The sequence below is a fragment of the Rhea pennata genome, chromosome 6 (genome assembly GCF_028389875.1).
Source record: "Rhea pennata isolate bPtePen1 chromosome 6, bPtePen1.pri, whole genome shotgun sequence".
In the NCBI taxonomy this organism is placed as follows: Eukaryota; Metazoa; Chordata; class Aves; order Rheiformes; family Rheidae; genus Rhea; species Rhea pennata.
Genome location: NC_084668.1, coordinates 10,979,981 through 10,998,679, shown reverse-complemented (window position 1 = coordinate 10,998,679; position 18,699 = coordinate 10,979,981). Strand labels below are relative to the sequence as shown.

At 48.6% G+C, this 18,699-nt stretch overlaps 1 protein-coding gene across 1 annotated transcript in view; it reads right to left on the bottom strand.

Annotated features, from left to right (window-relative positions):
- SLC12A8 (solute carrier family 12 member 8) overlaps window positions 1-18,699 on the bottom strand; it is a 57,525-nt gene that overhangs the window by 33,198 nt on the left and 5,628 nt on the right. The window contains exon 4 of the mRNA XM_062578920.1: window positions 16,689-16,920. Coding sequence (XP_062434904.1) covers window positions 16,689-16,920 — 232 coding nt within the window. The remainder of the gene's footprint in view (window positions 1-16,688; window positions 16,921-18,699) is intronic.

Genomic DNA, 18,699 nt, shown 5'->3' with positions numbered 1-18,699 from the left:
AGAGACTATTCATATACATGCACCTAGCCTAAAACAATGGCAACCGTTACTCTAACCACACGAAATACCAGCTAAGTCACAGTATGCATCCTATTCTATCCTACTTCTATTTCCTTTTTGTGCAGCTTTAGCATGATAGAGGAAGTCTAACAATTTAAAATTTCCCCCTTATACAGAATCAGGAGCCTTCTCGCCTAATTAAGAAAAGTTCATCCAAATGTTACTTGTTTTGGCAACTTCATTTCTCAGTCAATCATTCTCCTGTGAAACAAGTCGCCTGTTCCTTTTGATCAGTTCAACACAATGATTTGCAATTTCCATCAATTCAAGCAAGCTATCGACACACAATAACGGAGCTGAAAACAGTGTGTTGTGAATATCTCCTGGCTGTCATTGTGCAGGCGACTGGGGAAAGTCATTTGTGACCTTTAAGCTGTCATATTAATGGCTCTAATTGTAACTGACAGGGCAATTGGGCTGAAAATCATCCAAAACAAAACAGGAATCAGCAACTGAGACCAATTGGTTAAACCAACAGAGCGCTCATTTGGTCATTCGCACACTCAATTATCCACATCCCATTTAAATGCACTTCAAAAGGACGAGCTTCGGAAGAAGGAGGGAAGGAAATGCGATAGGGTCTATATTTGGCTCCATGTTCTCCAAACAAGGCATGATCGTTTTTTAATTTTTGCAAAAGGATCGTTTCCTCCAGCTAACTACTGGGTATGCAAAATCCAAGCCAGATTCTTTCCTTCTCATGCATCGGTCGTTACAAAATTTTTGTGTGACAAGTTTTGTCCTCGATTAGTTTATGCAACCTCATGGTCTCTCAATTCTGTCTTTAATGATCCTGATTTCTGCTGGCTTGCAGAAGACTGTAGCCGAAATGCTATAAACAATATCTGCCCCGTGTCATGCTAGTAAGGAAAAGTATCCGGTTCCTTCTCTCTGCTGTGTCAGCCTTATGGGAAAAGAACAATAAAAAGCAGTAACAATTTATTTTCATCATTAGATACTCAATAAGAAGCAGGCAAATAATGGATTTCTCAAGCAGCTGAACAGAAGTAAATGAAGGGAATAAAACTGACTTAAATTCAACCAACATCTGAATCATTTCTGAGACTTATGACAAATTAAAACAAAAGGCTTCATTTTCGTTTAAGGCAAATTATTTTGTTCAATCTCAAAAAGATCTTTTATTTTCATTTCAGGATTAATTCTATTTTTTTCTTTTTATTATTTTTTAAGAAGATTCCAGGGCAACTTCAAATGAAAAAATACCACCTCAGGCAAAAAAAAAGATCAGAGTTTGAATCTAGGTGAAACCCCTCAGCATTTCCAAGGCACAGTATTTCATTTCAGAGTCAAAGTGAAATGTTTTAACACTTTCTGGATTTTTTCTCTCATATCATTAGCCAAAAATCTTTGTTGAGTGTGGCAAAACTTGCACATTCCCTCGAAATGCCCGTCCCAGCCAATTCACTGCAAATTTAAACATTTTGTTCAGATCTCCTTATGTTTGAGTATATAAAGAATATGTTTGCTAAGTTATCAATTTCCAGCACATTTTATTTATTTATAGTAAAAGCCTTGCCAAAAGTCCATACACTTTTCCTTGTTAAAATCCCGTATTAGTTAACAAAAAATACCTAGAAATTTCCAAAGGGGAAGAGTTTCCAGGACCATGGTTTTAGGCAGCCCTCCAGTGCTGCTGGTTCTTGCACAACCTGCCCCCCTCCCCGAGATTACCATTTACAGCTACGAACACCACTGGCTTCGTGCTCCCCTAGTGTACCAGAATTGGGAACAAAAGTGGTACTAACCACTCATGTCTCAGCAACCCCTCGTCCCTGCAGCGCAGCGGAGACGGCCCCCGAACCCTGATCCCCGCTGTGGGAAATGTCTCAAAGGCAATTCTACCACTTGCCTTTGATGCAAGATGTCCTTGATGTGTCTGACCCTGTCTCATCCCAAAGCTGGCAGGAACGACACGGCCTGGAGCCCCACGACCCCCCAGGTGACCCAGCACGTTATTTAGGGAACCAGAGGGGAGGGTACTAGCCCTTTTCCCCATGGGTGCCAACCACCATACCCCTAACACCCTCTTCTTCCTCCCACACCCTCCCCGGAGGGCAGGATTTGGCTCATACCCCATCACCCGCACGGCATTACAAGCGGAAGCGGAGCGGGCACGACCCTCCGCCCATCACTCAGTCGCTCCGGGGAGAAGTTTCCTCTCTGAGATCCAACTGCTGATGGAGGTGCCTTTGTTCTCCCTCGCCCCTGGCTGCTTTTAATGTTTGGCATTTTCTCATCGCTTTTCCCCTCCCCTCCTCCATGGAAGAGGATAAAAGTCGATTAGAGCCATTTTTAGGCCACCAGGTTTCAGCACTCAGGGCACACCTTAATGGGCAGCCTCGCCGTGAAGCCTGAAGTTTCAGATCAGGACTTCAAGAACTTGGAAAAGGACTGTGATTTGAAGACGCTGCCAGCACAAGCAGTGGTTACATGGGGTCAGGCCATTATGCAACTGCACAGAGGATAACCATTCTGCCAAGACTCATGCAACCTGGAGCTCATTACAGATTAGTCCGGTCTTGGCCAAATTCAATAAGCCTGTTCACAAGATTAAGGTTAAGTAAACCCTGGCACCAAGGTAGGCTGACCACGGAGCTAAATAATAAAAAAATGGAAAACCACCTTGAGGAACAGCTCCTAGAAGGCTGCCACATATTGCGCTCTGCTTGTGATTAGACATTTTAAATACAAAGGTGGATGATGAAGGCTTGAAGCAGTGAGGCTTTTTGTTTGGCTCAATAAGCAAGCCCCCAATATTCCCAGTTGGAAGGCCACAGGGAGGCACTTGCTGAGATTTGCTTTCAGTGGAACAGCTGGAAATGTTTGCCTTGCAGCACATTTCCCAGATCTTTTCAGGATCCTGTGTGATGCAAGATGTAGAGAGCCAAAGAGTAATTATATATCCTTGACATAATTATCTCCTTTCTCTCCTTCCCCCTTCTTCTTCCATTTCTAAATCCAAAGCTGCAAAATCCAGTCATTCCAATCAGTTACCACTAAGAAAGCACCTGTCCAAGCTCACAGCACTCATGAAGCAAGATCTCGGCGCAGCCACTGCATGTACCCCAGGCGCAGTCAGCGTGGAAGAAACAAACTATGCTCGCAGCTCATACTGCAGCTGCAATCCTCACCTGAACATACACCTTCACTGTAGGATAAAGCTTCATTCCCTCCTGCCAGCAACATACTCACGTTTTTCCTCCAAATTCTTAGCTGAGGGTAATGTATGAGCCAGGATTTAGGACACGTTAACCTCCAAGCGACCAAGTCAAGCTCTGTCAGGTTGGGAACTCTCAGGAGTTGTGGTCTATTTGATGACTGTTGGATGGCCTAAATCAAACTAATTCATATGGGAGCCTATATGTTAAAGTGCTCTTCAGCACAGAAAGATTGAACTTCTCTTTCCAAAATCCTGTAGTACTAATTCTTCCACTGCTTGTGGAAGAAGTTTGTCCTTGGATGATCTGTCCACCAGACATCAAAACAGAGAATAACAGTCCCAGTTAACCTCAACCACGGCTGAACAATACAATGCAGCACATCCAAGGAAGGTCATTTAAAATGCTGCACATCTCCAGCAGACTGTTATCATCAAAAAGGCATGAAGAGCACATGGGAGTCATGAGTAACGCTTTAATTACCTTCTCCAGTAGTATCAAAAAATCAAAGTCATGCAGCATCAAACCCCATACCTCCACATCCCTCTGTGCACACACTTGACTTCCTATGTTTGGACTTTTTAAGCTACATTGACAATTAAATATCAGACTTTCTTCTTAGGCTGGGGCCCTTCTGCACCCATTACTTTGCAGCTGCTTAGCTTGCTGCTTTCCAGCTCCTGAGGTTCTCCCACTTCACATGCATGCAGGCAGCACACAAAATGACAACTTAGCAGAAACCACATAATCTTTTCCCTCAGAAAAGTCAAACGCTACCACCTACACTGATAATGCTGCCAGCCTGGTACAGAAAAGCCAGACAGGAAGATGTGCAAGAAAAATGCAGAAAGTTTGTGAAGAAAAATAGTAAGAGGGAGGCAGAGCTGCAGACCGATAGAGGAGAATCTGATGTTACTTCCTGTAACTGATTCATTGTAGCAATTTAAAAGGCAGAGCTGAACTGCCAGGTCCACAGAGTAAACATGATCTTCACCAAAATAATGCAAGATTCAAAAATGTTTTAGTATTTTTCAGGACATCTGCTTTGCCCTTGGAAATACAAGATTTGGCTGGTAGACTGAGAAGAGAAAGAGCAAAGCTACAGGGAGGCCAAGCTGGAGATGGATGGAACAGACTGGAAAGTGATTAAATTTCTGTATAACCCTATCTGCTGACAGGCAGTGGTGGATTGATCTACCCCGGAGACCAAATTCACCAAACTCTGGTTGCCCTTTTTGCAGCCCCTGTGCAACAGCCAGTGGGCTGCATGTGCCATGAAGCAAAGACACACACGGGTCATACCATGGCTGGACCTGCAGGGCTGATGGTGAAGACATCTTTCTTTTCCAGGGCACACCAGAGCAGCTGCCATGAACAGCCAGCTTCTCCCACCTCTCACCTCTCCCAAGCACAGCTTATTGCTCTGCCTGCCTCTTCTCTAACCCGCTGGGCCTCATTCCCCTCAAACCTTTGCAGTTCAGGCAGCCGGATCCCATGAGACCTCAAGGCAAACACTGCTTGATCGCTTGAGATTCAAAATGCCAGCAGGCTTCACCAAACCAACATATGGCCCAGCTCCCGCAGTGCAAACACAGATAGAAGATGCCAGGCTAAGCATGCACTGTTATTCCCAGGCTGCACAAACTGGTTCCTGTCACCTGGTCCTGGGTCTCTAATTTATGCTGGATCTTTACACACCTGGCTGAGCCACCACTGCATAATGCTGCAAGCCCAGAAGAACTGAATCAGTGCAAGTTTTGTACAAGCCAGGGGCATGGACACACATAGCCGCACGCTGGACTTCTGGGCAGTAACACAGCTCCTTACCTGGAGACGGTGCACGTTCAGTCTAGCCAAAGATGGTGAGGAGAAATATGAGATTTTTGATAGGTGTCCCCACAGATTTGCCCTCTATATGTCACAAATGAAGTCATGCCTTCGATTCAGCTCACAGACTGCAGGGCAATGTCCTACCTGCTGACAGCTCCCATAATGTCAGCATTTCTCCTTTGAGAGGCTTAAAATGGGAAAAAATAGAGGAATAACTGCAGATGAAAGATTATGCAGTGAAAAAATTGCAGCTATTATGCAACTAAAATGATGGTATGTGGCCACACAGATACATCGGCAGATTAGTACAAACAGACTGCAAAGCAACTGCTCAAACCACAACAATATTTGAGAGAAATGGGAGAAACGGAGCTTGAGACCTCCAAGATCTACCAGACATCTCCCGGATGGGGCTCGCTCTGCTGACTGCAGCCAACACCGCGGCGCACATGCTGCTACGAGTCCTAAGCAGCTTCTTTCCTTAAAAGAAAAAAAATGAGAAGAGGAGAACAGGAGGGGCCTAGATTTCCTCTGTAATTTCATCCCTAAATTGCAGTTTAACACATTTAATATCAAAACGGTTTCCTTAGACCTGCTGGTCAGTGCTTCTATGAAAAATCAGTTTGCTGCTAGTGGGTACATAACAAAATCCCAGTTCAAAGCAGCTGGATCCCAAGTCACAGACAACCCAAGCGCAGAGAGCTGCTCTCCTGCTGCTGTCCCACCACCTTCAGCATGGTGCAGCTGAAAATTAAGAGCTCAGCACCATATCTGGCATCTCCAAGGGCCTTGCTGGCCAAGTCAAGAGGCATCTTCAGACCACAAGTGGCTCAAAAATACCAAAATAAAACTGAGAAGCAGGAGGGAGGGAAGAGGGCCTGGGGGGAGCTGATAGCTATTTTTCCATTCATAGTGCACGAGCAGAGCTCCTTCTACGTGATCGTTATTATTAGTTTCTTAGGGCGCCAGTTCTCCAGTTGTATAAATCGGGACAAACAGTATACTTAAGTTTCAAATTCAGCAGAGTTGCAAGTAGTAAAAAACAAAAAGATTCTACTGAAAAAAAAAAAAAAGAAAAATCTGGCAAGAGGGAACGGAAGAAGGTTCGGGACATTTTTAAAGAAAGAAGAAAAGGAGTTTCCTCGTCCAAGACTTTCTCTGCCCCCATAATAAGCACAGCAAACCCCAAACGAGAGATTATATAAAGTCTGTAATTGGCGGAGCGAAAGCCGCAGCGAAAACAATCTCCAAAGCCCCAGCCCTGAGAAAAGGCAACTCGACTCCCTTATCTTTCGCTGGAAAAGAATGTGCTCCCTGAGATTAATGACGTGTTTACCCGAAAGGAAATCACCGCCCTTCTGCAGCCGCGAGTGTTTGTTCCTTCCAAGTCCCTGTTTTCCGACCCGCCGCCGCGCTCCCAAACCTCCCGGCTCAGGGCGACGCACAATGCGGCTTCCTGCCGGCCCCGGCGAGCCCGCCGCGGCCCGCTCCCCCGCGGCACCCGCCGCCGCGGGCCAAAACCGCCGCGCCACCCCAGCGCCGCCACGGGACCACGCATCGCCCCGCGGGACCGGGCGGCGGCACGAGCGCGGAGGCCGAAATCGCCCCGAAGCGCCGGGCAGCGGCGCCGCGGGGCGGCCGGGTTGCAGCAACCTGCCGGGAAGGACCACTCGGGCACCATCAGCCCTCTCTACGCTGCACAAATCCAAGCATCTGCAGCCTCCCCACCTACCAAGCATGGACTGGTGGGTCACGGGGCTCGGAGACCCTGAGGAGGGGGACACGGTGTCCGACTCCAGGGGTGAATTGCTCGGTGGAGCCCCCAAACACGTCGCAGGCACCAGACCCGACCTTCTCGTGGCAAGGCCACCGTCTCCACGAGGTATCAGGGCGCTGGTGTCTCCGCTGCGAGGAAGGCTAAAGCGGGCAGAGCTGCAGAAATGGGGTCTGGCCACGAGTTAAAAATGAAACAAAGACGAACAAACTGGTTCATTCGGGCTCCAGTGTTTGCGCCGAGCTAACCAGGTGACCCGATCTTCTCAAAATTCTGCCGTCTCTCACAAACCGCCAGGCAGCGAGCACAGATCCAGGCTCCCAACCCGGAGCTTCTGACAGCCAGGATGCACTTACCATGAGCCCCAGCTGGAGGACAACAGATGCTAATTCCCCCCTATTTGCTCACTCTCGAAGGGGGCAGAAGACTAACTCCAGCGGTTAACAGCGACTTCTGACTGTTTCAGCTCTGCCTTGGCTTCCGGAGGTGGAAAAACCACCATATGCATATATATATATATATGTATGTATATATATATGTGTGTGTGTGTATGTATATGTATATATATACACACATTCACATATAGTAAATATAATATATAGTAAATATAATAAAACAGAGAGCAAAGTACCCCACACAGGTAGCTCCTCATCCTCAAAACCAAACACACACCGCTGTTCAGGGATAGCAAACTAAGAACGTGCCTGCAGAAGCAGTTAGTAGAGCTTTTGGCACCTATTCTGCCTGCACTGGCGGTTGATATGTTTAAATTATTTTCCTGCAAAATAGCAAAAAAAAAAAATGGTCATTTTCTGCAGATAAAAATATCTGCAAGTTCAGCTAGGGAAAAAGAAAGGAAAGAGATTTCCTATAGAGGGTGTTAATAAAGGTGTTTCAAGCTTATAAAGTCCACTTATCCATCATGTTATTTAATACTAATCATCAATCTTCTCATAATGCATAAAATACTTTTATTACTATACGTTTTATTTCAATGTGATATCTGCTATTTGGCTTGTTGAGCAGCATTCTAACCAGCCAGTGGAAACTGCTTTATTCATTGCAGTGAGTGTGCTAAATACCTGTCCCTTGCTTCATCCTTTTCCTAGGAAAATACTTTGCATAAATGGGATATTATTATTAATTATGGAGCGGTATTTCTTGAAAGCCATGCCCAGAGTACCCGGCCATGGGAGGGTCTACAGAACTTCTCAGATGAAGAAACCCAGCTTTAAGAAATCAGAATTTCGGCTGAGTCAAGGCACAACAATTGAAGGAAAATGAGCATCATTTGAGCGACAGACACAATGACCTTTGGACCAGTTAGAGGGACCTCGTTTCTAATACAAACTACTCTGTGTACGGCTTGGGGCAAAGTCCAGCGCAGGTCACCTGAATCTCCATCTTTCAAAAGCCAGCAGTTAATCAAAGCGTAATGTATTCAACCACAGCTTGCCACAGTCTATAGTCTTCCGCCACACTCATGACTACGGTATCCAGCACGTCCCGGTTACGGATATGTTATCCAGATGGGAATGGTATTGTAAGGGACAGCTAGTCAATTCACTGATTTCTTTCATTCTGAGGCCTAAATAATGGTTTGATCTTATTTTTAGGTGGTTTTAATTAGCCTTTATACAACACACACAACTACAGCCCTAACTTTTGATTCAGTAGTGAAAATCGTACTGTTTCATTTTGAAATGGCTGAACACGACATTCTCACCTCAACAGATATTTTTGTTTGAAAATGTTCATTTAATTCGGTCTAAATCAGAGAATACATTTAAGCTAACAAAATTGTTTGTTTTCAGTGAATACACTTCCCTCGCAAGTCAAAAAGAAAAACAAGAGGAACCATCACACCATCTTCCATGACAGTGAAAATATTATAAGGCTACAATCTCTTATCTGCAACCAAAAAAGGCCAAAAATGGTTAATGCAAGACAGGAGAGAGCACGATGAGCCGTAGGTAAGAACTGAGGTCCCATGCAAGTTTTCTCTTAGGCAAGGACACGAATGCAAATTAGAAGTGAAATGGTTGGAAAAAGAATCTAGCATTCAGAAATTATCTTCAGAAGTTGAATTCCTTAATAAGGGAAGCTGATTCAGGAGACAGCTGAATTGTGATTGGAAATAAACACTGAGAGAGTGAAATAACAGAAGGAAAAATGTCTCCATCATTTGAAAACAATTAAGTAGAGGCGCCAAAAAAAAAAAATCAATGCAATTAAATAAAGCTGCCCAGTTTAAACACAGCACAGGGGAGAAATGCAGAGATTATGGGATGATATATATTTTCCTTGAGCTAGTTGGTCTTCTTAGGTTTCTAGCATTAAAAAAGTTGCTATTAAAATAGCCTATAGAGGAGGTTTTATCAGGGGAACAAGAGGGGAAGGGACATGTTAAAGCAGCATCTACATGGGACAAAACTGACTGCTTTTATCTTTAAGCCTGCCCTGGTTATAAACTAGTATTATATTACTATATAAGATAGTATGCATTAGTATTTCCACGCAGTGATTTGTTTTCCTCACAAGAGCAATATTGCTGCATTTTACACAGGCAGCACATGACTACCCCATTTTACAGATGGGGAGACTGAGGCAGGAGGGACAACACGGGCTGTCCACACGGGACAGCAGGAAGCAGGTCTTGCCGGGGCCATGCCGAATCCAAGCGCCCTCCCCGTCCCGCCGGTGCATGCAGACACGGATGCGCCTCCCGCTTTTGAGTTGGATTTAGCAGCAGATTGCAGAAGGCAGAACAGATTGTGTGAGCTATCATGTAAGCCACCACAGAATTTTAGGATTTATTTACAATTTATAGGAAGAAGATAAGCTTAGAGTCACCTCGCAGAGAAACGGTAAAAAAGAAAAGGACACTTCTTTTAGAAATTAGGAGGAATATTATGCATTAACAGGCCAAGGCAAGTGTGTCTTACCACAGTGCTGCTATCAAGATGTGAATCAACAGCCTAACTTCTACCGCAGTTTACTCTGAAGAAGTTTATATCAGCAACAACTAGAAGATAAAAGCAAACCCCGCAGGTGCTCGTGGCAGGAGCCAGAGCAGAGGATGACAGTGACACCCAGCACCCAGCGCTCCGCCGGCGGGAGGGCTCTCCAAGGAGAACGTCCTTCCACCAACCGCCCTGGCTGAAACGCAAGAAGGTGACTAGGAATGAGGAAGCGTGCTCTCCGAGCATGAAAATCCCTCCAAAACTCCACGTGGCCACTTTGATGGTGTAAGCTAAAGAGAAGATGACCGAGAGGAAGCATATTAAGTCTTCAGCAGCAAGAAGGTTTAACACGGAGAGGAAGGATATAAGCTATGCCCCAAATCCTCTAGAGATAGCACCAGAAGTAGTGGGTTTCAGTGGCAGGAAGGGAGGATTTCGTTCGGGATGGTTGTGCCTGGAACAGGCTCCCCAGGGATGCAGCGGAGGCTCCGCTGCCGGAAATTTTTCAGATCGGGTTAGACACATGCATCAGGAGTGACAACGGGGTGGAAATGGAGTAAACGATCTCCTGAATTCCTTTGTAGCCCTCTTTCTAGCCAGATTGCCCTAGGAAATCAGACATGCAATCACACCTTGATAGTCAATTCTTCTTAACAAATTTTGAACTTCGGCCAGTTTGGCCAAACTTCCTCCCAGATTTGGGAGGAACTGCCAAAATATTAAGGTCCTATCCATTTTAGGAAAATCACTAGCTGTGTCGTGGAGCGAGACCCAAACTCACTCTCTTCTGTAGGGAAAGGCTTCAGCACGAACTCCTCCGGCCTGGGAAACAGCACCCCGCTCCTCACCCAGGACACCCGGCATGGTGCAATGCTTCAAGCATCCTCAGCGTGGCCCAGAGGGTGCAAGGGACAGTGACAGTCCAAGGGGACCTGCTCTGGTACCCTTTTCCTTGCCCTCTTTGTGGAAGATGCTGCAAGTGTTGAGTCTTGGCACAGAAACCCCTCAGTGCCAACAGGCCAGGAAGGCATGGAGACACTCTCACAAATTGGTCCTGGCCCCATTAAAAGCAGTCGATAAAACAATAAGCAATCAAACAATAAGCAATAAAACGCAGTGCAGCAGCCGGCAGGAGAGATGGCAACTTCACGCCGCCGCTGCGCAACGAAGTCCTGCCACCGGGTGTCCACCAGGGGCGAGGAAGGAGGAAACCTACCTAGGAACAGGAGGGTCAGAGCATAAATGAACCACGCAAAAAACGTTACGGGTCAACCTCTTTTTTTTTTTTTTTCTTTCCTTCTTCTTTTCTTTCCTCTTTTTTTTAAAAAAAACAAATTGCTTTAAATACCTACTTCAGAGAGCCTGGAGAGACCAGTGTAGCTTTCCTGTCCGTATCCAAACAAGGCCCCTAACAATGTTATCACTTTTCAAAACACATCTGTACCACAGTCGCTAACCCAGACAATTGGCAGGTAACCAGTTAATAAATTTCTTCGCCAGACTGTTGAATAGGCTGGCCTCCGCTCAAAACTGATGTCACCTCCATTCAATGCGCTATAATTGGAAAAACCTGGGGAAACCAATCGCGTGCTTTTTAATAAATAAGGAGCGCATTAGCAGCCTCCTGCTTTTATTCACCCCGGTGTCTACCTCGTTCAGTAGCAAAGCGGGATTTTCTGCTGCCGCGCGCGCGGTGCTTTCTGCTTGGAATTCGATGCCAATTTCCAGATGTGCTTCAAGCCAGGAAGTCGGCAATCAGGCTGGATAAAGCCGGTGGGATTAGCTGCAGATCATCTTCTGACACACACATCCTTCCTGTACCCTCTCTTATAAAACTGGGGCACACCCCTCCTGCCCAAAAATAAAATTAAACAAGCCGGGCCAAGGAAAAGCCTCCGATTATGCTGCGATCATTTCCACGTTAAATACATGGGTGTGCAAATTTATTCAATAAATTCGACCCATCAAAGCCCTCGAGACCCCACGTTAAGGTTCCTTGCAGCACTGGAGCGGTTTCGCACACAGATCGTTTTAACGGCGGTGGCTGCCCCTGCGCTGAAGCAGCCCCACGCGAAGCCGCCCTCCCTGCGCGGTCCGTCAGCAGCGGCGTCGCCAAACGAGCATCGGCCGGGCGAGGGGATCCCAGCAAGGCCACGCGAGCCGCCCGCCGCGCGATGGGGACGGGGAGCCGAAGCCCCGGCGGTCCGGCGCGCGCCCTCCCACCGCGTCATCCTGCCGCCACGACAGCATCCTCGTGCTTTTTTTCCCCCCAAGAGCGTTTCAGGCGTTTTAAGAGGCTGCCGGTGGGCCGCTTTTGCTTACATCGCGATGCCTTTCACCTCGCGAGCAGAGCGAGGCGGGACCGCGTGGCCACCCGCCCGCGGACACCCACAGCCGCCCTGTTTTAACAGGTACCTGAAAGCAACTGCCAAAACAGGAAAGCAGGCGCCTAATTGAAGGGAGTATTTGGGAGTCACCCTACACAAAAATTAGTAGAGATATGCTAGGAAAATAAAAGTGCGGGCATTAACAGCAGTCTTATCTTCTTTTTCCATGACTCTAATGCTCTGTACATGAAGATGCCAAAAAGTTTCACAGACTGTTCTGAGGAGCTGATCACATATAGCGTTCCGCCTCATGCGTTCGCTGCTCCCCCCAAAATAAATACGGTCGATGTTAAAACACGGACCTACAGGATCACGGTGCAAAGGTATGCAAGCCGAAAGAAAACCGCGTTATTATTTTGCCTGAAAGCTGTTATTGAGTAGTGCAGCAAGCACTAGGTCCTAGCCGGGTGTCAAGAAGTGGAGCACCGTCTGATTTCCAGCACAGCCGGTGTATTTGGTAAAAACAACAAGCAATGTCTAGATAGAGGGATAACGCGGATGTTTTCCCTTCTTCGTGATGGCGGGTCTCTCCATCGTGAGAACTGCCCTGGCTTTACTGCAGCAGGAACAGGGGAGTCTCCATTGCTGCAACTGAGACTGAATTTTAAGGTGACCAGCTAGAGACAGCTAAAAGGAGCCTGGATTTTCCACTGTACTGGGAAACCAGCTCATTTAAGAGATCTCAGCCTGGGACACACAACCCATTACCAATGGAAGTGCTAGCCAGATCCAAGACAGGATTTAGGATGAATTCCAAAATTGCAGTATAACCAGTCCCCACCTGGCAGGCAGATGGGCCCTGGAGGCACCTAAAACACGTCCGTGCTGCACCCGAAGGCTCCCCAGGAGCCCGCAGGCTGGCTCTGCCCTGCCGTGCACGGGGAAGCTGCGCAGAGCCGCGTGATTTGAGGAGCTACCTGGGCGCCGCGCTCGCCCGCTGCACGGGGCCAGAGCCGCCAAATGCAACTGCAGCCGCTCGCTTGTTAAAACGCCGTTGCCAGAAGTGGTGGTGGCCGAAACTGGCTCCGCGCCGGGGCGGCTTGGGCTCAGGCTCGCTGCCTCCCCCGGCAGAGCCCCAGCCATCAGCTTAGAGATGAGGCTCCTACGCTGAGGCTACGCCGGTGTGCAGAACGGGGTCTCTCTTTAACTTACTACCACTTCTTAAGTTTCCCAGTTCCTCCTCGACACCAGAGCCCACTATCCTGCCACGGATGGCAGCACCCGGCCGAGCAAACGCGAACCCTGAGCGTTCCCGGACCGCAAACATCCCGTTCTCGCTCCAGCCAGCTGCGAAGCGCTCGGGCTGTGGTTCCCATCGCTCTCCCCAGGTGCGAGGCAGAGCTGTTCCACGGACTCATCTTCGCAAACGGATCAGCTGAGCTTCCCCCAGCTCCAGCTCAGGACTGTGAAAGCCTGGTGGACTCTCGGAGGAGGAGTAAGTGGCAGTGAGAGGGAGAGAAAGGAAGAACAAACCAGGAAGTCCTGCTGAGAAGCCCCTCTTTTGTGTAAATACAGCCCGACCTCAAGCTAAAAATAAAGGCAAACCACAGGAAGGGAGTGAGTGCTTGGACAATATCCGACTTTGTGTGTGTCTGGGTGTGAGTTTAGGGAATGGGGGAGAAGAGCAAGGGGACTCCACCCAATATAACCACACAAAGACATTAGTTTAAGACCTTCAAGATGGACAGGCATTCTTGTAGATTATTTAAATCCAAATAAATGCTACTTGGCAGATATGTAGTGCTTTGGTATTTGCACAGCATTTGGGAACTATAAATGAGGGAAAACACAGTAGCCATAAGAAAAAAGGAAGAAGGATTGCACTAGGCCCATTTTACAGGGTAGGAAACTGAGGCCTGAGGTTAAAACTCCATAAACCTGTCACAGAACAAAGTAAGCAGTCAAGGCAAGATGTTAACTGAGGTCCTTCCAACTCACAGTCATGGTCCAGCCTCAAAAATTAGCTCCCAGTGTCTCCCTCTGCTTGCTACCCTGTGTACCTAAGTCACCAGTGTAGCCAAATAACCTCACCTGAAACAACTGCAGCCATGCAAGGACTGCAGAAGGCTGGCTGCACATGCTCTAGGAGGGAAACGACACGGCCCAAGCCTGACAGATCTCCTTGATGGTGTGGTATTTTGCCCGAGGCCAAAGATGATTAATTTCTCTATTGACTGCCAGTGGCTCTCAGCCCCAAGGCAGCATGGTTTCAATTGCTTCTCCTAATGCTGGATCCAGACACACGGCATCCTGCTTTTCTCATCAGCCGATAAAAGACTGCGTGACTGAACTGGGAGCACGTCCCATCCGCAGTGTGCGTGGCGCTGCCCTGCAGAAAAGACTTTCTGCTACCCAGTGCAATTGCCCCGGGGACAAGCATGGTACAGAAAGCATGTGAAATGCAGGCAGGACACGCTTCTCCAAGCCCAGCGCTCACCGTTGGTGCTGACACACCACGCAGAGGCCTTCTGGGGAAATGCAGGACTTTGTGAGGCATCAAGCGTTCAGCCTGCACTGAAAATAATGTCTCTCACACGGAAGCTGTTTGCAAAAGCAGAGAAACCATGGCTCTTTACAGTGTGCCTTACGGCTACAGATCCAAGCATACGGTCAGCATCGCTCTAGGCATGAGGGGCTTAGATCCTGCCGCAGACGGCCTGGCGTTTTTCCATGCCCTGGAAACCCTTGTCTCTTTAACCAGCCATGGCTAAATGGCAGGATTTCTGATGCTCAACCATCTCATTTCCTTTCTTTTCTTTATTTTCTTTCAGAAGAAAATGACATAGTGCTCAGCAGTAGAGGAAATCAAAGAATATTTTGACCTCAGCTTGGGCATGTTTCCTGCTGACTCTTGTATTCCTCTAATTCTCCCCTCCTGTTCCCATGTTCACTTTCGTCCCATCATTTCTCATCCTGAGCATTCATTTGCTGTCTACCAGCACAAAGGTCTCTAGGTCTACAGTGAAGATCTCCTCTGAGCAACGCTGAAATGCAACCCCCCACTGTTTCCTTTAGAAAACAACTTCCTATGAAATGCAGCTGTTTGGAGCAGGTCGGTTGCTGTCTTTGCAAAACATGCCAACCGCGTTTTTCACACCGAGCACAACAGTCCTCATTTTGTTCTTCTTTGCGAGCGTCTGCTAAGCATTTCAGGTTTCATTCGGGGCATTTCTTACGTGCTAAATATAAAATACAAATGCCTTTTTCCAGATCAGCCTTTCCACAAAACATGTGAAAGGCTCTCTGAGAGGTGAGGAGCTTCCGGTGCGTCTTCTACCCCTGACATCACCGACTTTGCACACAGTAACGCCAGCACAAAATATGGCAGCGCGAAAATACAGCCATAACATCTGTGCTACGAATACGAATACCTGACTCACCTCCTGTCCCCTGATTCAGCAGCTGAATTTTTACTGTAATGAACTAATCCTAATGGAAGATCTTTCCTTTAGAGCACTTTTATCAGTTTCTTGCAATCCCCTAAGGTGTTTCTGGACACAGGGGAAACCAAGAAAAAGGTGACACCTTCTGTTTACTTAGCTAATTGCACTTTGCTATTACTGAAAGAGCTGCTGCGGCGTTCAGGAACTCCCTGCACTGCAACCCACTGCATTTTGCAGTATGTTTCCCTGCCAAACCCTCTCCGGGACAAGGACACGGTGAGGGGTGGAGGGAGGGTCTCCATGTGAACGTGGGGTGCAGGTGGGAGCCCCACCATGGTCTTCTGCTGAGCCCAGAAGTCCGTGGCTGCCCCTAACCCGACTGCCTGCCACAGCTTGAAGCCACAGCTGAAGGCTGAAATCAGACTGGACTCCACAGAGATCACACTTGCTGAGGAAGGTTAATGGAGGAGACCTGCAGTTCAGAGACCCTGCTCTCTGAAATCCTGGCAATGCCCCACCACGCTCCTTCCCTGACTCCCCAGCGTGCTGCTTCTCTTTGGGGAGCAAAACTTAATTTTGCTTACTCAGCTGAGAAGGCTGGAGCCAACCCGGGTTGCGCAGCTCACTGCACAGGCAGGGTTTAAGTGATGTCGTGGGCCTCTGGTAAGAAAAGCTCCTTAATGCAAAGTTGTAATCCTCTATTTTCACAGACACAGCTCTTAACAGAGTTAACAGCAGAAAGCTACAAATAGCAACCAGAAATGCGGGCAGCTCTCTATTGTTAGAAAACCTTCAAATGCACTACTAGGATAATAAATACACATCTTACTAGGATAATAAATACACATATTTAGAGCTAGATGATGAGGTTAAATACCAGCAGGGTGTTGAGGGGGTATCTCCAGTCATGCTCTAGAAATACTCTTTGCAAAATTAGAGGTTGCCTTTACAGACTTGGTACTTAAGTGCAGGAGCCACACCTGGAAGTTCTGAACTCCACCCCTGCCTGGAGGTGTAATTTCACAATAAACACCTAGGGAGAAAGCCCCAGAGGATTAATACCCGTTGAAGCCAGCTGCATGTGCCCGCACGAAGGACGCACTGAGTTTTACCTGGATTGAGGTGCGTAAAGGACCCAATGACAAAGTCCAGCGTAGAAACAGCCAGCAGGAAGAGCAGCAGGAGCTGCAGCCGGATGATCCACTTCACGCCTGCCAGGTTGATGCCGAGCAGGCCCAGCAGGACAGCCAGGGAAATTCCTCTCACTGCCCAGATATTGCTGAGCCCCACAACGTCGGCGATGGACTCGGCGAACCCGGTGATGTACATGGCACCTGCAACGCACTGAAGGACACAGGGCTGTGAGCGCCCCGCCAGCAGGTAGGAACGGCTACTACAACAAAATCTTTACGTCTACCCTAGCCCGCAGGGACTAAACCTTACTACTGCAATGAAGTACGCTGTTTGGGCAACGTGGGGAAGCCAGCATACGTACTGCCTGGGTAAACAGAGAAGGCTGGGCTCTGGGGCTAGCAATCCAGCTGCTTTTCACTGGCTTTAAAATTTACCCTCAATTAATATTCCAAGATAAACCACACTGGCTTATCCAAGGAAGAAAAGGATGAGTCAACCCCTGTAAGCTTTCCCTTTCTCCTGCTTCGCTGAAAGACGGGGTCCTAGTTAAACACCTGTCTGAAGAATGAGAGTACGCTTCCCCCTTTATCGCCTCCCGGGGTTTATTTTTAACTCGGTATTTAGTTTGGATGTAAAGCTGGATGTTTCGCTGGCTCCCCATCTTGTTACTGGAAGAGAGCCTGCCCTTCGGAGGCGAGCGCGTTGTGCAACTCGTGTCCCCGGAGCTCTTGGGAGAGCTGTTTATTTTTCTTGATGCAGAGTGGGACACACGTTCTTCTCCAGATGGCTGCGAGCCTGCAGCAGAGGACTCCTAAAGCAGGGAAAAGCCTGCGCTGGCTCAGGCTTCAAATCGCCCCGTGGGGAAGCAATCCTAAATACCAGGACATTTTTCCGCAGAGGCTCCCGTGTTTCAGCAGCAGCCCTTTGCAGCGCACGGCTCGCTCTAGTAAACAACGCTGGGGTACGCAGCCAGAGCAGCAGGCACCAGCCCCCAGCAGGGGCAGGCCAGGCGAGGGGCCGGTTGCAGAAGGGAACCAGGAGCGGCCTCAGAGGCCCGGGGCGAGCCTCCGCGCCAGGCTGCAAGCGCGCGGCCGCGGGGCTGCGCGCTGCAGGTCCCGCTCCCCCTCTAGCGGCTGGACGAGCCGTCTCCCGCGGGCAAGGCAAAGCGCCCCCGGCGCTCCGAGCCGCTGCCAGCACCTCCGAACCGCCAGGCCGGCCGGTCTCCTCGCTTAGGCAACGCCGGCGGCCCTTTCCCCGGGGGATGCCGCGGCAAGCCGCGCTGCGAAGCCGCAACGAGTTCAGCCACAGCCAGTTTCACACCCGGGTCTGGGGCTTGCTGTCTTCTGCTGCAGCACAACTGGAGATCGCTGGAGAGCCCCGCTACCCCCGCCCGTAGACCTCGGGTCCCCAAAAAAGGAGCGGGTTCACTCTCGTTCACTCGTCTTTAGCAGAGCCTACACCACCGCCGGAGGAACGTGCTTTGCCCTGAAAACGGACCTTTTCTTAAGCTAGCGCGCGTGAGCGCCAGAGGCAGCACGGCGCCGCCGCGGGACACTCACCAAAACTGCCCTGGAGACTTTAAGGGGAGGGGGAAAAATCCCCACGTAATCTTACTCTAGTACATGGACTAAAACAAAATCCAGTTTTTGCATCTCACACGAAAGAAAGCCCTGCAGGGAGAAATAAGCATCCTGTAACTCCCAATTCTTTGTACCTCGCTAACGCCATTATTTTGAAGGAGCTGAGTAAGATTGCTTTGCTTTCACGACAAGGTCTGAAACGTGTCACTTCTCCATGTTAGAAGGACACGCTGAAGGGAGCAGAGAGAGGGAGAGAGCCTCTGACAGCCGCAGCACCGCGAACGTCCTTGAAGGCTTTGATAAGCCACGTGCTTAGCCAGGAGGACGGAGGAGCCGGGGGCCTGCAAAGGCGCTGCTCGCAGCCACGGCCGCCGCCTCACAGAGGCACGGCGGGAAGGGCTTCCTTTGA